At 39.4% G+C, this 22,638-nt stretch overlaps 1 protein-coding gene across 1 annotated transcript in view; it reads left to right on the forward strand.

The window, feature by feature from the left end:
- Positions 1-22,638, forward strand: part of clstn2a (calsyntenin 2a) — a 170,405-nt gene that overhangs the window by 70,052 nt on the left and 77,715 nt on the right. Inside the window, exon 2 of the mRNA XM_051953245.1 lies at positions 8,454-8,576. Coding sequence (XP_051809205.1) covers positions 8,454-8,576 — 123 coding nt within the window. The remainder of the gene's footprint in view (positions 1-8,453; positions 8,577-22,638) is intronic.

Below are 22,638 nucleotides of genomic sequence, written 5' to 3' on the forward strand. Positions count from 1 at the left end.
ACAAACCATCGCCAAAAGCCAGGAAATTTACTGCTTTCACAGTGGCTAGTGCTAAGCTAAGGGCTAGCGGCGAAGTTAGAAGGCAGCCACAAATTGAAGCAGAGTCTGGAAAATGATGATTAATAAGCTTTAAGATATTGACCTTTTGTGGCTAATACAAGTTATAAAACAGAGAAAGATTAAAAAACTACAAATAAATCACAGAACAGCAGATGGAACTGTGGAAGACAAACTGTTGGATCTCAGATCAATCAATCGATGAGTAAAAAGCGGAGATAATGAATAATGAAGAAGCCTAGTTATGAATGATAGATTCCTGCTATCAAATGCTGATAAGGTATAACATTTAATTTATATCAGTTCAAAATATCAGTTATGTCATCAGTGTCAGCCCTGAGAAATCGATATCGGATTGATCCCTACTTTTCTGTGCTGTGGACCAGTGCAGCTATTACACATTTTGGTGTAGGGCTGCATTGAGTTGGGAGTTATTTCCAGTTATCATTAAATTGCCTCATGTGGCATCAGTGACATTGTAGTGCTGTATTACACTGTCAGAATTCCTTTTAATGAACAAACCTGGTTTTATGATGCCAGAAAACTGCAGCTTTTGCAGAATTTTCCGGCGGTTTTCATATTAAATGTTTTACTCCATTGTCAAATGCGACTCATTCCACTACAGTACACGAGGTAATTAAACTACATCTGTGTTTGACAGCAAGTAGAAATAGAAAACGATTCTAGTATTTTGACATAAATCACGTTGATTAAAAAACAGCAGTTTTATCTGTAGTCTTGTATCCTACAGGCCTCAATCATATAATGGTTGTAATTTACAACTTGGACTCGTATGTTTGTTGAGTTGTTTTTTCCCTTGTGTATTAACATAAGATGAAAGATTTTCTGTCATACTAATGATCCATGCCCCCATGCTGTGAACCTCCTTATTTGCATAGAAGTGATGTGGGCATTTAAATCGCTCTCTGACAGCGAACACTGATGTCTACATACTGTAGTTATGTTGTGAATGTCTTCAGGCACATTAATGACTTGAACTGAACTTGTCCATCATGTCTGCTCATGTTGTGTCCTAACCATTAGACATAAACTCCTACATAGCTTAGCTTCAGTTGACATCAATTACCGTAAGAAGTGTAATATAATGAGATTCGCTGTTCACCACTGAAGCAATTATCACCTCCTAACTGAGCTGAAATGCTCTGAAGCTGCAGTTTTAATTCTCCGACCGCTTTTACTGTTAAGCTAACAGCATCATAACCACTTTCCCACATGGACACATCGCTGTAAAAGGCGAGGGTGAGACGATCTGTTTTAACTGCCTCATTAGAGAAACCAAGAATAAAAGACATTGTTTAATATGATACACATTATAGTGTCGGGAGAGAGTCTGAATGTTCCTGTTTTCTCAAAGATGGATTAATAATGCGTCATCTTTTTTGCGTGAGAATTAAATGCAAAATTATCTCATTCGCTTCTTAATTTGTGTAAAATGAACGTGCAGTCAGTTAACAATAATTGGATACAAGTCTTCACTCTTGTTACGTTAATGAAGCTGGAATCAGGGTGTGAAATAAAGGACAGAGGGATATGATCTCTCTGGTGGGGAATTATACCGGCTGAAGATGACACCAAAGAGTGATTACTATGGAGTTTGCAAGTGCAACTTATGCATTTTTTTCTCTGATAACACACAGGGCTTTTGTGTGTTATCACCATAATGTTAAATGTGTGACAAAAGGCTGCCCCAAACCATTATTTTGGAAGCCTCTGCTTGATCTTTCCATGCTCAAGAGTTGGTGCCTCCTCAAGTCGTGGTCACTATTTGATGATGTGTAATATCTGTCATGTACTGTTTCCTATAGGAATTCATTTTTATATTTAAATTGGAGAATAAATGAAAGGATTTAAGGCCCTGTAGGCGGCAGCCCATTTACCATACAGGAAATTCCAGCTCAGCCTGTCCTCTCTTTTACCCCTGGATTGCCCCATTTTCTCTCCGACTCCCCTCTATTATCATCTCTGGCTCCTCACCTCACCGCCTCCTGTAGGGCTGCTTCTTATCATCCCTTCCTCTGTTACTCTTTTCTCTTGGTTAACCCTTTCTTTCTCCTTCTTTTGATTTTCGTCTGTCATGTTATTTAGTTCTGTCTCCCCGTGCTCATATATATGTGTGTGTGTGTACTGCGCACGCTTTTCCAAGTTTAATTACTTGAGCACAGGGAGGTCAGTGCAGATTCCCATATGCTCAGGCTGCTTTCTCACCTGTCGGTAGCACTGAGATGTTGCCATTATTCTTTGTATTACTGAAATGTTTGATGCACTCTGCAGGATTGTTTTCTCTCTTTATTTGTATTCTTAGCTTACTGATTCACTCCACTTCTTTCAACCTCCTGTCATTCACCTTTATCGTGTGAGAAGCGTACATTTTCTCACTTTTCCCTCCCGGTGAATGGTGCTGCTGGTGAGAGATACACTGCAGAACCTCAGAATTTAAGCATATTAAGCCACCTGACCTTTGTTGACCCTGAACCAGTTTGGATCCCCTGACAGGACATCGTGGCCATTTCAAAGTCAAGACTGAACTGTAAAAATAGCCTCTTAAAGTGTACTGAATGAGAAAACTTGCAGCATGAGGAAAACACTTTATCTTTTTGCCCTTTTGTGACTTTTTCCTCCTACATATTTACTTGTAAATTTGTATTTATTATATTACTCCTCTGTGCTTGTGTTACTAGCCTTGCCTTTATATTTTACTTCTGTAGTGTATGGAAAGATGACTCCACTGAAACATCACTGTAATCGAATAAATGTTATGGATTTGACATGACTTAAACTGATCACTCCGTAGCACAGTGATACACTGTCTCTCATGAGCTGGGACCTAAATTAAATATAGATTATCATCCAGTCTTGTCCCCACAGTAATACATTTTCATGAATCTTAATACCAGGAGAAGAAAACATAGCAGATATTTTGATTTCAATACCGCACAGGATAAGTTAACAGTCCCCATGCTCTAATGCTATTTACAGGAAAACACGATCTTGTTTTCGGGATTTCTGTGTCCATATTACTGTCATATTAGATTTTATACTGTGCTGTACTTTGTCTGCGCTCAGACTGTTTCTTCTCATAAGTGAATTAGTCCTCCATAATGTGCAGTCAGATGCTGTTATACTGTAATGGCCACAGATGATTCGTAGGAAACGGCCGAAGTCGCCATGCATTTTGCAGCCAGTGACACTTGTAACCTTATTAAGGGAATCAGCTGCTTCTAAAATGGTTATTATTAACCACAGTTGCTGCTTGGCCCTGGGGATGGTAGCGTCTGCCAGTTGTTCAGTCCAAGGTTTTGGGCCAGTCTGTAATGTTTCAACAGCTTTTATGGATAGTCCTTAAATTTTGTACAGACGTTCACAGTTCCCAGATGATGACTTTTGCTTATCACGTTTTCTCTAGCACCACCATAAGGTTATCATTTTTGGATTTGCATGTCTTAGCAACTCTCTGACAGACTGTCATGACATTTTCTGATATTCGTGTTTCGCTGAGAATTGATTGTTATAACTCTTTGATCTTTCAGTCAAATGTTGAATTCAAATTCACTGTTTTGACGAAACACGTATAAAAATCTACCAACATTTCAGTCACTATTTGCAGTATTTTACGGTTGCTCACGTGCTAAAATAAGCTAGACCTGAGATGGTGATATGGTAGACATTTTACGTAGCAATAGCCTGTTAGTATTTCATTGTGAGTTAACAAATTAAAATGCAAAAAGATCAGCTGTGCATAAATGCAGACTTAGAGTGACTACCATCTGTAGACTCATTTGAAACAACCAAAACTGCTGCTGTAGTGGGTTTCACTTTATCTAGGCTTTGTTTTTCTCTTTGAATACAAGCTTAACTCCATTTTTGTTTAGTTTTGTTTCATGCTTTCTGAGTCCGCATTGGGCCACGAAAGATGTAGATTTTGTTATCCACTCAAGTCCACAAGGGTCTGCAAGAGGCCATCTGTGAAGGTCTGAGCCGGCTGTCCACACTGCACATGCCAAGAAAACAAGTTGTGCTTCAAACATGTGCTTGTTATGAGGAGAGACTGTACATATAGATTTTTGTTGTTGTCAACACCTTTATTATTCATAATTAAATGAGCCGTAGTGGGACTTTGGTGCGCAGTGCTCTGATTTCCATGGATATTGAGAGAAAGCACAGACAAATAAATTCTAAAGTGCTTTGTCCATCCACTGTGCTTGACACACTTTAGCAATATTTACTGACACAACACTACAGTCCAACTGCAAACAGCTGCTATATGCTGAAAAAAATGTCACAAATAGCCTTGACATGATGGGAACCCCCGTGTGTTTTTCTGTTTGGTGTCACGGCGAAATACAACCTTCGTGTAACAACGTAATCCTATTGTGCTGTAAATGCAACCATGTGCCCGCCCGCTGTCTGTTTTCAAACCTCTCAATGGTCTGCGCACACATATATGTAGAAAACATAAATTGGCTTTTAATGCAAGAGTACAGGGAAGTCAAGGATAAATACCCTTAATGCATCACTAATGGCTTTACATTATTTCATGTCATGAAAGCCATTTTAGAAATAGCCCATTCAGCCTGTGAATGTGTGCTTTTTCTGCAAAAAAACTCTTATATTAGACTCCCTTTCAAAAGTCACAGCTCTGCTGTGTCAACTACCACCCAATTTGTTTGGGATAAATGCAAGACCTTGAGCAAGAAATTGAACCTGCCATCCATGAGTAAACTGCACTAGCTGTGGGCTGCTATTAGACTCACTGAAGACATCTTCAAATGTAAATGAAATGCTATGTGTGCATGATGGATTAATGTGTATTTACACTGGCAAATGCAGGCAGACTGGAACGGAAAAATAACCTCTAACACCCATTTTTTTAGCTTGTTTTATAGTCACCTCAGCACCTCAGTTTATTATTTTCTTGTTTTGTGGAGTTTCTTTATAAGATTGTTTCAGTTCATTTCACATCTGTCTTTTTAATGGAAATTTTACGAACAGAGAAAATCCAAGGAAAGCCGGAAGCATAACGATGAGACTGAACTCTTAATACGGCATAAAAGCGTATGTGCAAGTGTGTTTTAATGCACTAGTAAATGCACCATTGAATCCACAATTACAAGTAATATATTCAAGGTGAAAGATGCTTACATACCACTCTCTTCACTTTCTGGCAGAGTAGAGTCATGCTGTGTGCTGCAGTGTTTCTGTCTACTGCATGAGGTTGAGATGACACTCTTCGTATGAATAATGTCTTCCTTTGTTGCTTTTTTCTCTCCCTGTGATCCACACTCTACTTACTCTCAACATGGCAATAGTCCCATCTAGAAATATCAGTAAGTCTGTCAGAGAATTGATAGAGCGGAACGCAAATGTAGAAGAGAAGTAGTGCTACAGCACAGTAATCGTGCTTTCCTAACTATATTTCCTCTCATCGTTATATTGTGTTTTATGTCAGAAATCTCATCAAAAAAAGCTTCTAAAAAATACTTATTTATGTCAAATGTGAAGCTAGCAGAAGTCTTGTCAGAGTCTAAAAGTTGCCAACTTTCAAATGACTTTCCTTTTGTGACTGAAATGTTTCACTTCACATTTGTTGCTTTAAACTTGTTTTTTCCTTTGTCCAGACCTATTTCCAATTTTGCTTTGACCCTGTTCTCTCAACTCAGTATGGTGACAAGTGAGGGAGAAAATGGGATAGTAGGACAAAACTACTGAAATTTGTCCAAACAGATGAAAAGCTGCGAGAAGGCTTTAGGAACAGTTTGATGCATTTTAAATCACTGCCAGCTGGACATGTCATCTGCTCAATGGTATGAGACAAAGCGTTCCTCTTCAGTGAATTGAAAGGTCAGGTTGACATCCCAGCTCCCTGCAGAGAGTGACACTTGTACACCAGAGATATGTGTGTGTGTGTGTGTGTGTATACACAAACATGCACGCGCACACATGGTTGTTTTTGTGGCTTGGTACATCGGTTTCTGCCTATGTCTGAGATCCTGCTGTGAGGAAGTGAGAGGAAGTTTAATTTTCAATGTCAGTAATTATGTGCGATGCTGATCTGTGTAATCTCCAGCTTATCCTTCTGACCTTTCAATCACTTTTGTGGCATCGTGGTGGAATTCTCCACTCTGTAGAAATGGGCAGAGACACAAATAGAAACAGAGGAAGGAGAGAGAGAAAAGAAGCAATGAGAGTTTACTGTGGGGTGGTGCTGAAGGAGGAATATCTACAGATGCAGAGGGCAAAACACAGAGCTTATGTCAGAGTAGGATGTGTATTCTGTAGTTCACTGTGTCATTAGTTGGACTAAGATTAGTTAGAACTCGGAAAAATAGGTGTGTAGACGTGACAACATAGTGTTTTCCCAACTTAGGAATATTTTACAGAATATTCCATGTTTAATCAAATAAAGATAAGAAATGCACTTGCTTTATTAAAGAGCTATAATATATATGCAACAGAAAAAGTGAAGTCTTTTAAAATGTACAAATATAGTGTATCATAAGGACAGTTTTTAAGGCTTTTCTTATTGAGAATATGAGAGGGACAGACAACCAAGAGACCTTTTCATGTCTTATTCATGACATTTCTTCTTGTTAAGGTTGAGCAAAAGTATCACTACATGCATAAAAAATGGGGAGAAATTTTAATTAAAGTAAAGAAAAAACAAACATAAGTAATGTAAACAGAACAGTTAAGCAGTGTATTTTGACAGGCAAAATAACGGGTTGTTAAAATAGGATACCAAAATGACATGACACCTGTGACAAAATATTACGTTAGCTAGTTAGCTAGTGAATTGATACGTTAATTCAATGTAACTGAGGTGACTAGTTGTGGTGTCTAAGACAGATCTGCTCTGTATATATGTATTCCTGCTGGTAGCTACAGTACATCCACTTTGTGCACTGGATGTTTTCTGCTAATGTGCTAAAGCACTGGAGTTGTGCTATTGTAGTAGGTGAGTTAAATTTTACAATAAACGTATTGTACTGAGTTTTCATTTTGTTTACAGCATGCAGTGAACTCGAACATTGGCATTTCCTGTGGATTTTTCTCAGACCTGGCCTGCTATTTCCTTCCTCCTAAACTGAACTGAACACACTGTACCACTGTATAAAGTTAGAATGAAGCTTTGATGCTGAGATTTTTTGTAGCTTTTTAGTCATTGAGTTACTTGAGTTTTTTTCATGGAATCATTTCAGTTCTGGCTGCAATATTTCCTCTGGAAACACAAGATCTTCTTTTAAACCAAGACAGGCCTAAATGCTGTACACTAAACATCAATGTTTTTCACTTTGTTCACACTGTGACCATTAGTCCTTTTATCTGTAAAAAAAATACTAACAGTGGTAGGGGTTTGTTTTCTCACTGTCTGTCCTTTTAAATTGACTCATGTAGGCTATGTGTCCACCAAAGCTTTGTTTTTGGCAGCTTCAGAATTCAGAGGCTTCTGTGGAAATGCCCAGCTGGGTGCAGTTGGTCAGTGTGGTCCTGCACCTGTGTGGCTGGGCAAAAAGAGACAGTGATGAGTGCAGCGTTTTAACCAAAGTTAAACATCTCTACAGGTGACCAAAAAAACAAACAAAGCCAAGCGCGCAGTGCTCAGTGCATAATAGATGCTCAGCGCCTTCTCACGCTGTGTCCACAAGGTCCATCATTTCAGTGCTCCCCATTCATTACCTCCGCCAGGAGGTTATGTAATTACCGAAGTTTGTCTGTTTGTCTGTTAACAGCATAACTCAAAAAGTTATGGACGGGTTTTCACCAAAATTTTACAGAATGTCCAGAAGAGCAAAAGTAACAATCGATTAGATTTTGGAGGTGATCCGGATCACCGTCTGGATCCAAGATTTTTTTTTGAAGGACTCTGTACAATTGAGAGATGGCCTGGCGGAGGTCTCCGCTCTGAGTGCTTTTCTAGTTGTTTATGTAAACACGTGCAATGCATCCTAGTGTTGGTGAGATTTCCCGCTACTTATTTGCTTATAGTTGAGGTCTAGGCTATTTTATGCAACTCTTGATGCCTTCAGAAACTGTTGTCAATCTAAAATGAAGACGGATCAAACGATGTGGTGTTTTTGTCACGACAGATGCCATGTTGGTCCAGTTTGAAATCCAGGAGTAGACAGCCCACAAGTGAAACGTTTGTCCAATCAGGTGTAGCCAGTGTTTGGACACATTGCTTCCTGTGGGCACGTAGCCTGAGCATAACACCTTAGTGGACAAACCTCCTGAGATACACTTATGTAGGCAGAAGAAGTCTATGAATTACAGCTAAACTCTTTACAGAAATACTGTAAAATGAAATGCACATTGAAATATAAAGTACATTTGCACAGAAAACCGCAACATTCATGGCATTCTTCCTTTTCTTTTCACAGTCAACAAGCACAAGCCGTGGATAGAGACCTCGTACCACGGTGTGATCACAGAGAACATGGACACGGTGCTGCTGGACCCTCCACTGGTGGCTCTAGACAAAGACGCCCCGGTTCCCTATGCTGGTAGGAAATGCAAATATGCAGCGACAAACACATTTACATCTGCTGTATAGTGTAAAGTTCATACACTTGAAGACACAGTACACACACATGCAGAGTACAGATCCACACACACACACACACACACACACACACACACACACACACACACACACACACACACACACACACACACACACACACACTGTCTCTCATACACAAAAGACCCCGACGAGGATGCTTCAGTACTGTGTGCAGGAAACTGAGGCAACTTCACACCACGAGACAAAAACAGATGATCCAACATTTCTCTGTGCTCACTGTTTGTCATGGAGACTGAATGCCATTTATCACTGTTAGCAGCAGAAAACAAATGGTGTTCTTGTTGTTAAAGAGAACTTTTTTCCCTCGCTATTATATAGAAATAGTTTACACGGATGCACAAAAGAAAAGGCTTTTATTTCTTAAACGAGGAACGTACAAAACAGAGTTTGGAAACCTATTGCTGTATGTAATTTTGTGGTTAAACTGAGTTGCTGCGTACAATAAGCACAGTCAACACTACAGGTATGTGACTAAACATTTCTAAACATTTCAAAATGTGTGAACTTCAGATTTTTTTTAAGTCACTCCTTTGTTGTGAAAAAATACAAGGAACACTTGGCTGAGTGTCGGTAAGTTTTCATCTAAATGCAATAGAGAAAAAGACAGAATTTGTCAAGCATCTCCATCTTTCTGTCAGCGGTCTTCCAGAGTGACAGCTTATTTATGGTATGACAATGAACACAACACTCTTTCCATTGCCTCATTTCAAATGGTTTGACAAATGTAACCTGCAACTGTGTGTCTACATTCATAACAAATGACCTTCTTCAGGCTGGAACCTCATTCCTCATGTGGTCTCTATCTTTGACTCGTCTTATATAACACACACGTGTGGCACGTTGCTGAAGCAGTGGGCTTTAACCTAAAAAACACAAGCATTTGGTTTGAAAAAAAAAATCAAAAAATAGCCCTCAGAAATGGAAGCATATAAGGTCTTTTCTTAAGCCTTGTCAGCATTTCATTATGACGGTATTTATTTTAGAACCAAAACAATATTCTGTGATTTGCAGCAGAACGCCAGAATTTTCATGGCTGCATGTTCTTTAATAAGGATTTACATTGCATAATGTGGTGTGTAGTACATTGTGCATTTTGGCTCCAGCTCATTTTAAATTCAGGTTTACTTATTTGAATTCTGTTTTCATACATGTCTTTGATTAAGCGTTGCGTTTTGCTTCGGCCACAATACCATTCATTGTTAATCTTTAATAATTAATAAAGACTTCATGAATAAATCTCTAAAACTTTATTGCTCTTCAGAAATGTCCCTCGTCCCTTTTAGCAATATTTGATGGCGATATTTGCATTCACTGAAAAGTTTGGCCACTGAGAACTCACTGTAGCGTTTTGAGAAAAAGTTTCCGCGGCTTACTCAGTCAGTAAAAAATTCCCCCAGTAGTCCACGAAAAACAACCCCAGGACAACATTTGCTCAGCTGAACTTTTTTATCGTGCTCCCGCTTGAAGTGAAGTTGCCACAGAACCTATAATCGTTACCATTAAACTGGATGCTGGCGGTGTAGTGCTGACATGCGGCACGTTGTAATGACAGTAGGCTACAGCATCATTGGAACTCTCCTCTCTAGATGATACTTTCAGGTGCTTATTATGTTGTCTAACAAGAGCTGAAATCAGACGCCCGTCGCACAGGTACAGCAGTTCTGATGGTGACGGGAAGAAGAGGGACGGAGAGAGCTGTTATAATTAGACAAAGTATTCTGAGACTCAAAGGCAAACGAAGAGGCTTTTGGCAGCTAACGCTTAACAGCTCATTATGGTGAAATGGCTCCTATTAATCCCGGAGCTGACAACCATGAAAAACTGATACTCAGCTATTTTTCTCTCTCTGTTTTGTTTGTGTGTGTGTGTGTTTATTCTAATGCCACGGCAATAATGTTGCCTTTTTTAGTGCTTCTTGTGAGCTGCTGTGTAAGTAATGGGTAAAAGCTGTTGACCTTGAAGTGTGTGAAGCAGATTGAGTCCATGTTTTCCCTCACAGATGTTCTCAACAAAATACTGTACATAAAGTGCTGTACAGTGTAACCCAAATACTATGCAATATGTACTGTAAATGAGGATTTAATGATCTTTTGGAGGGTACAGAAGATTTAGTTCTACTTTAAAAGAAATACTGAATATATTTAGCAAAAAAAGCACCCGTAATATTTTATTCATTACAAATGGAGACTCTGAGGATACTCTCATAGGCATTGTTCCCGTCTAATCAAGCTGCCTTACAGTAATTTACAGTACGTAGCGTTCCCCAGTCACCAGATCCGTGGTGCAGAGAAGGTTCAATGACACCATGACAAGTAGGCAGACTAAAGAGGAAATTCATTTTAATTGTTTTTCTCCATGATTAACATGTGGTTTGTTTACTAGAGAAGGTCAAGTCTGGTGAAATATCGCCCGAGAGGACAAAGCAGAGCCGTGCACGGGCTGCTGACTGGTGATATTTCTCTCCTTGAATGTTTTTCATTACATGCGGTCTAACAAATGAGACCCATACAATAGCTACCAAGGAGACTGCAAAAAAAATGGCCGCAAAAGAGCAGCTCTGTCCCAATTTATCTCCCTTGGCAATTGTCTAGTGCTACAGCTCACCCTGTGTTTTGCACAAACTCACCCCCCCCTGTTTTTCCTGCTTGGAGTCTAACTATTCTCTGAAAATTTTAGCTCGATCTCTGTGTCTTTCTCCCCACCCAGCGCCGCACTCCTTCTTTCTCAACACAGCTATCCTTTTTCCTCCTCGCTATCTTGACACTTTGCTCCTAGCGAGCCCATATACAGCCAGTCACTTACGCATTATAGACACTCTCATCAATCCTGGTTTTGTTTTACTGCAGAAAGGAGTGGGCATCCTTCTGGCTCCACATTAATTGCAGTGTCGGAACACAGACCAGGATTGTTAAGTACTTGCCCATTTTCTCCACTCTTTAAGTTGTTCTTTACTCCATCTCTTACTATTGGCGTCTGAAAGCCTCACTTCTTACCCCTCCTCATCTTTCAGTGTTTACAATACCTTATTCTTTCCTTCCTGTCTCTGGTTCTATCCTGCCCTCTCCTGCGGCACCACATTTCACTTTCATGTAAACTACCCACAGTGGGCCTAACTCAAACATTATACGCTGAGACAGGCATCCTGGAGATAAATTTGTTATTACCGTGCGCCTTGATGACATCCTCCATCCTCCGCCGCCCCCCTGCAACTCCTCCCATGAGCAGAGGTGTGTTGGTCGAGAAGTATGTGCTGATGGAGCGTTCTCAATCAAATTAGCATGAGGGATGGTGGCAGTGGACTCCAGGGTGCTGCAAGGCAAGCAGGCAGTTTCATTTGCTTATTCTTTATCTCAAGGCCACAGTCAACAGGCACGGATTCGTCCCATTCATCATGGCACCAGAATAATGTACCGTGGTACATTGTTTCCTCTGCAGAACTCACCCAGGGTAAAGGAACAAAAGTAGTTGGAGAATTGGAGAAAAAGGGAGAATGAATAGTGGGGAGAAAATGGAAGAGACAAATAGACAATGAGAAGGAGAGCGGGTCATCACACAGCTGTCACGAAATAACAGGTTTGATTATTCCTGCTAGTTGTGTGTGGGTGCATGTAGGTGTGCTTGCATTCACTAGAATTCCCATTACTGTTGGCATTTATTATATTGGGTTCAGGGTTACATTGTCAATTGTTATTTCAAACTTGTTCTGTTCTGCCCTTCATGTCATGAGTATTTCATTGTGTGCTTGTTCACAAGATTATCAACCAATCAGTACTATTTTGTTAAATGCAGATGCTTTCTCAGTTATTCTCTCTGATCTGTAAATCCTAAAGTTTCTTAGATGAACCATAGTATGCAAATTAATTGAATGCCATTCTGAATTGACCTCAAAATGCTTTGTACCATGCCAGCATGTAGATTGAAGCATGTTAGGCATGCTTTTATTGTTATTTTGTTCACAGATTTTTGACAAAACACTCTGGACATGCATTACAAAACTGAGCTTTTTCTTTTCATTTCTTCCTCTGGATATGATTAAAACTCCTCTGTAAATACATAAGTCCCAACTCTTCCATTTCACACTTGTAAAAGTCCAACTGCCCTCAGCACTAGGCTCGTTTAGTTTTTGAAGATGCATATTATTTTGAGTTTGACATCCATTAGCACAAAGCAGTTTTGTTTTCTAAGAGTAGAGGCCTGTTTTCTGATTTCCTGTTTTGTTTATAATGTATTGAAACACTGTTATTTCACAATATTGCACCGGTCAACAAGTGGTAGTAACACAAAAACATGCAGCACTGCTCCAACAAAGACTGGGAAGGCAGTTACATGGAGGTAAATACTGTGAAGATGTGCTTTCAGATGTTTTATAAAGGAAGAGATGCATTTGTTCATTTAAGGATACACATGAGTTTTAATGAGTAACACTTAATGTAAATCTAACCTTTGTGTACCAGACACTCTTGATGATGACCTGACAACTATGGTTTCAGTTTTATTTTGCCTGTTGTGTTTTTATATGACAGAAGATGCATCAGTCAGTGTCATAGCACAGTATTTAAACTGCAGTATACTGATGACTGTCTTGAAAAAACAGATTTATACTCATGAAATTCCATACGTAACAAACCTGAGGGACCGATCCTGTCAGCTTCTGGTCTAAACATGCAGTGTATTGGTGAATTACTCCAATATTACCGTTTCCTTAATATAAGCAAACTGTAATATTGCTATAAAACAAGCAGTGTCAGCTTGTTTTATAGTGTTAAAGCAGAGTCATGGGCGAGCTGGTGTGCTCAAGCTGCAGTAAGTAAGTACTTACAAGAGAGGCAGGGAATTCAAAGATTTTTGAATTCTACATGAAGCAACTGGAACTTTAATACACAGAGATGAGTTTTAGAGTTTTAACTACCAACCAGGGAGAGATTTTATACTCTCTGTTGTGTTGAGCATTCTAACATATATTTCAGAATATAAGTGAATTCCTTGTGTTTGTCATGAGAAGTCCCCCATTTTTACTGTTATTTTGTTGAAAAACAATAATATTAGCAACAAAACAACAAAGAAGTGGTACATATGATGTAAATTTTTCAGTGCCTTTCATCCTGTTTTGAAGAAGCACTCAGTCAAAATCCATTTATTGCTTGTAGTCTTATTTGGAAAAAACAGGACCTATTATCATAAGTTCAAAGCCAATGGTGAGTGGGATTTTTCTGGGGGAACAATACTTTGAAATAAGTTAATCGGCTTTTTTTTTTTCAAAACCTGACTTGTTAATCAATCACAATGACAGACAGTGAAATAATTGTAAGTGAAAAGTTTAAATTTCCTGTTGATCTGTCAGAAACATTTATCATTTATTTCCAGTTTTCCAACACATTCTCTAGTCAATTTTAAGTTGTGGAGGAGTGGATATGTTTTAGTCACTGCCTAACACTCTTTTGCTTGCAGTTGCGTTGGCATTTTCCTTTGTACAGCAACAATGCTGCCATGACAATAGCAGCCTTTAAAGCACTGTGCATATGTATGTCCAAAAATACTTTCCATCTGCTCAGAAACAGCAGGACAACATACTGTAGTATCACAACAGAAAAGGACGAATAGGACATTAAGAGGAGAATGGAAAATTGGGGTAAATAAAGAGATGGCATGGTTACAATGAAGAGGGCAATTTTACCACTGATCATGGCCATAGTTTTGGCTCCGCTGCTGTTAAACATCTTCACAGTCGGTTCATAGTCAGTTTCCCTTTGCCAGATCCCAATCTACTAAAAGCGACTACATGAGAGTGAAACTGCACCGAGGTGACAAAAGCAGAGGTGCTAATTAAACTATGGGACCCAACAAAGCAGACACACTTCAAAGGTGGTGGGACAAAAGCGGAAGTGGAGCAGGGAGGCAGAGAGACCAAAAAAAGATGTTTGGGGAAAAAAGGCGGGAGAGGTGAGAGGAGGAGATGAAAGAGAGAAACAAAGGTAGACCCAGAAAATGGGGATATGCAGTCATTGTGTGTGTTGAAGAGAGAGAGAGAGAGAGAGCAGACAGAACTGATGTGATGGATCATCAAAGGATAAGTGAGGATATTGAAGGGACAGTTTGATCAATCCTCGCAGGTGTCTGTTTCTCTGCCCCGGGGAGGAGAGGAACATATCACTTTGCCAGCCTCTCCCTTTCCTTCTTTCTTTCTCTCTCTCCGTCCTCTGTGCCTTTGTGTGATGGTTAAAGTTCTGCAGCGAGTGCTTAGTTGTGAGGTAATAGTGAGGCAGGTCTGCAACATGAAACAGATGCACAACATCAAAGATTCAGTATGCTCTTTAGAGCTCTGACACCTACCTACAAACTGGATTTTGCTCACTACAACCAGCTTTAGCAGACAAAGAATAGTTTCTTTTATTCTTTCAGTAATTACATCACATACAATAAATCTGCACTCATTAAAATATGTATATTATATATTAATTAGGCACAGATAATATTAATTAATGATATTTTTGTAGTGAAAGGGATCACTGAAAGGGAGGAACCCACAGATGGTTAATACTCTAACATTTTGAATTTAAAATTATATATATTGACGATAAGGTATGATCTTGACCTATTACATGAATCCACATATTCTTCTATTGTTGGTTTAGTCAGTCAATCTTTTCTTTCTATACGTGGTATCAGTCTATAATTAGTCAATGTGTAGTACAGCTCTTGTAATTATACTGCATTATTCTGCATTACGCTTCATTATTTTCCTTTCTTTTGTTGTTTGTGTGACGCCTGCTGCAATGCCGTGCACACAGAAAATGAAGATGTTCAGGAAAAAGGGATGCAACACCAAAAAGCTCCTTACGCCGGGCGCACACATAAATCCACAGTGGATGTGGAGTTGGAGACCAGTTTTGTGGTTCTCCTCATGCTGTGTCGTCCTCCTTTTTTCTTGTTTTCAGGGCAAAAGACTTTTTCAAAATGTAATCCCTCTCTTTGTCTTTCTCTCTCTGCCTTTGTCTTTTGAACCTTTATCACAGTGGGCTATTTCATTTGAACTTCTCCACCCCATCATAATTTCCGTGCCTGAGACGGTGGCGTCGTCTTATTACAGAACAGAGCGATATTGTGTTTGTCACATTTTATTGATTCCGCTTTCACTTGCCCTTGTATCTGACCTGCATGTTTGCCCTCGTGTTTGTTAGCTTGCCAGTTGGTCTCCCCGCAGGGCCTGTTTTTCAGACAAGAAGAGCTTTAAAAGAAAGTTTTGACTTTGATCAAATCATTGTAGAAGGGGGCATTAACATTTTCAAAATGCCACTGCTGTTGGATTATTTCCCAAAATGGAATGGTAACAAAATTAGCCAATTACTATACGGTAAGATTAGCTGTTATTCGACAAAGAAGTATGTAATGAATATTGCAGTATTACAATAACTTTGTGCAAATGTTGTGTTCACTGATGACAATGGATGATGATTAGATGAAGCTTGGGCTAAAGAATGTGTTCAAAAGTTGAAGGCCACTGCTGTCTGTTCCTAGATGTAAAATGTGTTTTCTTCAGCGACAAGGCCAGACATTATTGTGCTGTTGGTTGATCTATAGCGAACAATAACTGTAAGTGTGCGCATTATGTTATGAAAGAACCAAATAAGGGAAAGGTTTTATTAAAAACGTTTTTGTAGCTAATCGTGAGCTTGTGCTCTTTCTCCTTAACGTGTTCGCCATTATTCCGAAGGTGATGTGCTAGTGCTAGTTCGTCTGAACGTGTTTGTGTAGCAGAGATATTTTCCAATGGAATTTATCAAGCAAAATCAATGACATGACTGCATCCTTGTTGTTTCAGTGAAACTACAGTGTATATAACCAGGAAATTTATCAGACCCAAATGAGAAAATAAGCCAATTTCTGAGAAGATGCACTTAGAATCTGATATCAGATGTTTTCTGGAAAACACTGACCAGCAGTGAAACCCCATCCTGTTATGTGGTGGGAATCACCGTGCCTCTCCAGTGCTGAGGCAGGCTAATTGGATCCATAGAAGATGGTCAGAGTAATTACACGTCCAGTAATGCTTCACTGGAGCTCTGTCATCAATGCGTTGTCAAATTGCTCACAGTGTCAAACAACCTCTTAGCCTCTGATTGATTTTACGACGGACCCAGTCCCTTCCATTATCGCCCTATTACCCCATTTTTCTATTTTGCACTATCATTCTCTCATTTCTTGACACCATGCGATGATTTTCAATTTCTTGATTGCTCCCTATTTCTCTTTTGTGTGTCCACTTGTAATGAGCTGTGGCTGTGTGTGATTTTTGTGTGTGCTTGTGTGTGTGTCAGTGAGGTTATAAAACGTGGTCCACTATCTCTGGAAGCTCGTTTTTAAAAGGAGGAGGTGTTTTGTTTTCAGAAAGCACATTTTACAACTCGTGATACTTCTATATGAATGCCTTGATCTCATGTGTCTAACAGTGATTGAGCAATGCATCAGGATGGTGAATTTGACATAGAAATGCTGTGAAAGTGCTAGGTTTTAGAGTCCCGAGCGTGTTTTTAGTTTTTCGCAGCAAAATTGTGAGGAACTTCTCTAATGCAAACTGTAATTTTTGAGTGCCTCCTCAAGCAAATCCAGCGTACTGTAGTTCCATTAACGGCCCATCTTCCGAGCTCTTTGGATTTGGGAAAGTTTGCACTTCAGCAACTTTGAGCCAACATTGCCTGAAATGGTGCTACAATTTCCTGACACATTGGTTCCCCCTTGTACAAGTATGTTAAGTCAACCATGTCTCACAAAAATGACTTTCCTACACAAGTAAACGACATTCTAATTTTTAAAGAAAATGTATTTTCTCCCTCAACGCTGGGACTGTGAGTCGTAGCAAATACTTCTAGTTTGAAAGAACCACAAAGTCGGCATTGGGAGGTTGGAGACATAAATCTCACTTTGGAATTTCTTCCAGGGTTTGCGTTCTGTTTAGAACCATTATTCGTAGACACAAGTTTCATTTTCACTTCCTGTTTTCGGAAAATATTGTCCCGGTTCACAATATTATTGAAGCTTCTCGTGGATTGTGTGTGTTACCAGGGCGAGTCCCACCCCACCTAATGTATGATTGATTTACTGTAAACAAACGGCACCAAAGTGTTGTGGAAATACTGCCATCACTAGTATTACCTACAAACGCATTTCTGGGACATTATTAAATGTAATATTGTACAGATTATGGAGAAGAACAGTTCATCATTGCATTGCGGGAGAGAGACAAAATTCAATCAGCACCTCTTTGTGCCAGGAAAGAAGAATGACAGTTTAATTATACCATGACAGTGAACACAAACTCTTTTCCTATTGGCTCGTTGTAAATAGGTTGTAAGTTTAAACCTTATGATACAGTTTTCTGTTTCATGTAAACCTTTTAAGTCTTACATTTCTAAGGCAGTCCAGCATTCTAGAGACGAGGCTAAGATATTTCCTTAGAAAGACTTTAAGTATTTTGTTTCCCTGAAATGATATCGGCTACTGATCATTAGTACAGATTAGCAGATAATTGACATATAAATGATTGATAACCCAAAAGCTCACAATTGACTTTCATCTCACAAAAGCATCGCAATAATGGCAAAAGTGCATTAATTAGAGACATAATCTGGGAGAAAATCTTCTTTCTTTTTTATCATGCTGTACAATATTATGACTCACTAAATCTGAAATTGAATGTAGAAACAGCACTTTTTCCAAGAACAGTGCCATTTCTTCAGTCAGAATATGTTTTATATCTGTAGGATGCATTTTTGCCTGGAAAATGCAACTCTCGTTTCAATAGGTTATCCTGATACAGTGCTTGTAGGTGTTTAATATGTACACACGTGGACAAAATTGTTGGTACCCCTCAGTTAAAGAAGGAAAAACCCACAATTCTCACTGAAATCACTTGAAACTCACAAAAGTAACAATAAATAAAAATGTATTGAAAATTAAATAATCAAAAACAGCCATTACTTTTGAATTGTTGATTAACATAATTATTTAAAAAAACAAACTAATGAAACAGGCCTGGACAAAAATGATGGTACCTCTATAAAAGATTGAAAACTATTTGACCAGAGTGACATGATTAACTCAGGTGTGTCATTTAATTGACATCACAGGTGTTTCCAAACTCATAATCAGTCAGTCTGCCTATTTAAAGGGAGACAAGTAGTCACCCTGCTGTTTGGTGAAAAGGTGTGTACCACACTGAACATGGACAACAGAAAGCGAAGGAGAGAATTGTCCCAGGACATCCGAAAAAAAATGATAGACAAACATCTTAAAGGTAAAGGCTATAAGACCATCTCTAAACAGCTTGAAGTTCCTGTGACAACAGTGGCTCATATTATTCAGAAGTTCAAGACCCACGGGACAGTAGCCAACCTCCCTGGACGTGGCCGCAAGAGGAAAATTGATGACAAATTGAAGAGACGGATCGTTGGAATTGTATCCAAAGAGCCCAGAGCAACCTCCAAAGAAATTAAAGGTGAACTCCAAGGCCAAGGTACATCAGTGTCAGATGGCACCATTCGTCGTTGTTTGAGCCAAAGTGGACTTCATGGGAGACGACCAAGGAGGACACCACTGCTGAAAAAAACTCATAAAAAAGCCAGACTGGAATTTGCAAAAATGCATGTTGACAAGCCACAAAGCTTCTGGGAGAATGTCCTTTGGACAGATGAGACCAAACTGGAGCTTTTTGGTAAGGCACATCAACTCTATGTTCATAGACTCAAAAACCAAGCATACGAAGAAAAGAACACTGTCCCTATGGTGAAACATGGAGGAGGCTCAGTAATGTTTTGGGGCTGCTTTGCTGCATCTGGCACAGGGTGTCTTGAAAGTGTGCAAGGTACGATGAAATCTGAAGACTATCAAGGCATTCTGGAGAGAAATGTGCTGCCTAGTGTCAGAAAGCTTGGTCTCAGTCGCAGGTCATGGGTCTTCCAACAGGACAACCATCCAAAACACACAGCCAAAAACACCCAAGAATGGCTGAGAGAAAAGCGTTGGACTATTCTAAAGTGGCCTTCTATGAGCCCAGATCTGAATCCCATTGAACATATGTGGAAGGAGCTGAAACATGCCATTTGGAGAAGACACCCATCAAACCTGAGACAACTGGAGCTGTTTGCTCATGAGGAGTGGGCCAAAATACCTGTTGACAGCTGCAGAACGCTCATTGACAAATACAGAAATCGTTTAATTGCAGTGATTGCCTCAAAAGGTTGTGCAACAAAATATTAAGTTATGGGTACCATCATTTTTGTCCAGCCCTATTTCATTAGTTTGTTTTTTTAAATAATTGTTAATCAACAATTCAAAAGTGATGGCTGATTTTGATTATTTAATTTTCAATAATTTTTTATTTATTGTTACTTTTGTGAGTTTCAAGTGATTTCAGTGAGAATTGTGGGTTTTTCCTTCTTTAACTGAGGGGTACCAACAATTTTGTCCACGTGTGTATGTCTCAATAATTACACCTTCACACTCTAGACCCTTTTTGCTAGGTGTCCTTTTAAACAAGCCTGAATCAGAAAATCAATAAATCTCTGCTAGCTCAAGCTGGTGCTGTTAGTATAAGTATATTTAGTATACAAAGAGAAGAGGACAGGTAGCGTTTCACTGAAGTGATTTTGAATTTTGATTTACACATGAGATGAATAGCGTGTTTTTGTAACAGATTTTTTCCAGTTTCAATATTTAGTTTCATAGTATTTTCTTGCCACCCTGTCTGTATTTAAATCTGTTTTTGTTGTGCCATCTGCAGAGGAGCGAAGCCAGCGAAAGCTTGTTTACTGGCAGTATCTGTGTTTTTGGTGGAGAGAGACAGACAGGTGGAAGGTAGAGCTGTAATGTTCTGCCTCTCTTCTTCTCACAATGACAGCCGAACGGAGCAGCACTTCAAGGATAGAGCACTGACCCATGGTCCTGGCGTGAGCTGGAATTACTTAATGAAATGTGCAGTGAATAGCAGCTGAAACTAATCCAGTAATTCTCTGTGTTCTCTGGCTATTGCCTCCCTCTCTCTGACAGTGGTTTGACAGGACTTCAGTATACTGACAGGCCAATTAGACAGCAATTTGCATATCTTCCTCACTCCATTTGCCTTGTTCATGAGAGCATAAAATAGGATAATCTGGCTTTTGGACCTGTGCACGATATCAGAGGCAGTCAGACTAACTTTATCCTCCATCATACATGACCCCTCCACCTTCCAAACTTCGCCCCATCTCGCTTTCTTAGCAACCAACTTGGGCCTCCGCTGTTTTATCGCCCTTGTCTCATCCTTTCCCATTCCCATTTATCTTGTCCTCTGTCCCACACATTCAGCTCCCTCTTCTCTCTCATCATGGTCATCATCCAAATTACAAAAAGTAAACAGGGCCATGCTCTCCGACTGAAGGTAATTGGATGGGTTGATGGCTATTTTTCCAAGAAATCCATCAATTACAGTCAATCTTTATGTGCACTGTAACATGACAAACTACCGCAGTCCTGCATATAAACAGTCTGTTATCAAACTGGCAGACTCTGGTTGTGGTTAAAAATAGCAGGAACTTTATGGAACAACACGGTTTCCTCAAAACAGTGCTGTGCTTTCTGTAAATATGAAATTTTAAAAAGTCAACACCGTCCAAATCTGATATATTGCATTAGTCAAAATTCTACAAATTCAAGTTTACGTTTCCAGTATGTGATTTATGGGGGTATTATTGTAGCAAAACTATTTGTCAGCGCGAATCGAGAGTTGTCTGTCCGTATTTCAATCCATGCAGTTCTCGCCGTCTGCAAGGCATCAGGCGGCACTATGCCTCAGTCTTTGAGCGTTCGCGACATTGTGGGGCAGGGTGTGGACAAGATGGAGCCCCGATCGCACACAGTGAGTACATGTTAATGTTTTTGCAGTTTGTATATTTAGGCAGGCTATTGCTGAGCCTTCTAAAAATATAATATTGCAGGTACATGTGAACAACTTACATTTGCTGAATTTATAGGTTGCTGAGCAAACTTTCATGAAGACACCCTGCCAAACAATTTCGCGAACTGCCGAGGTTCAGGGCAGCAGAGCTGAAGGCAGCCAGCTTGGACGAGCCTGTGAGCCTGAGGTCAGGGAGCTAAAACCCAAACCTCACTCACGACAGAAGTGTAGCAAAAGTCACGTGAAAATAAAACAGCCAATTGTGAAACCGAACGACTCGTAACTGGTGATTTTTCTGAATTTTCTGCTGCTGTGTAGTGGGATACGTAAATTTTTCTACTACGAATGCCTTTGTACGCATGGACAAATCTTATTACATGTACAAATTTTAATACAGATTGGCAGATTTTTTTACACATTTGAAAACCTATTTACAGACAGACAAATTTTCAGACGACTTTTGAAGATTCGGGTTTGCATTGACAAATCTCAGTTTACATAGACAAATTCTTTTACACATTGACAAATCTCACTTCGGACACATGGATTGAAATACAGACAGACAACTCTCGATTTGCATTGACAAATAGTTTTGCTACAATAATAACCCCCATAGTGATTCACTGTGCCAGTGTTTTAGGAGTCAAGGCAGGGAAATGATTATATTTGTATGTCTCTTACCAAACTATGCTTCAGATTTCTTTTTGTGTAATTTTTGCATGATTTACGTACTGATCCTGTACATTGATGTCATTAAAAGTTCACGTAAAAGGCTAATGAGTAATTCTTTGGCCACAGAGTGCTTTATTTTGTCTGTGTAATTCAAATGATACAGGCCCGATTGCATGGCGTGTTTTATCTTTATATCTCTGAAATTCTTGTCAGTCCTGCGCAGATTGAATCAGTTGTACTTTTTCTAATATATTTAATGAATATTCAATGCTTGGACAAGTGCAGAAATTTACATTCAGCAGTTTTACTAATAGAGTTTATCAGTTCACATAAACTGCCAAAGTGACTTGACATTGTAAGGATCTGTGGCTATGTGAGTAAA

Source organism: Acanthochromis polyacanthus, chromosome 9, assembly GCF_021347895.1.
Source record: "Acanthochromis polyacanthus isolate Apoly-LR-REF ecotype Palm Island chromosome 9, KAUST_Apoly_ChrSc, whole genome shotgun sequence".
NCBI lineage: Eukaryota > Metazoa > Chordata > Actinopteri > Pomacentridae > Acanthochromis > Acanthochromis polyacanthus.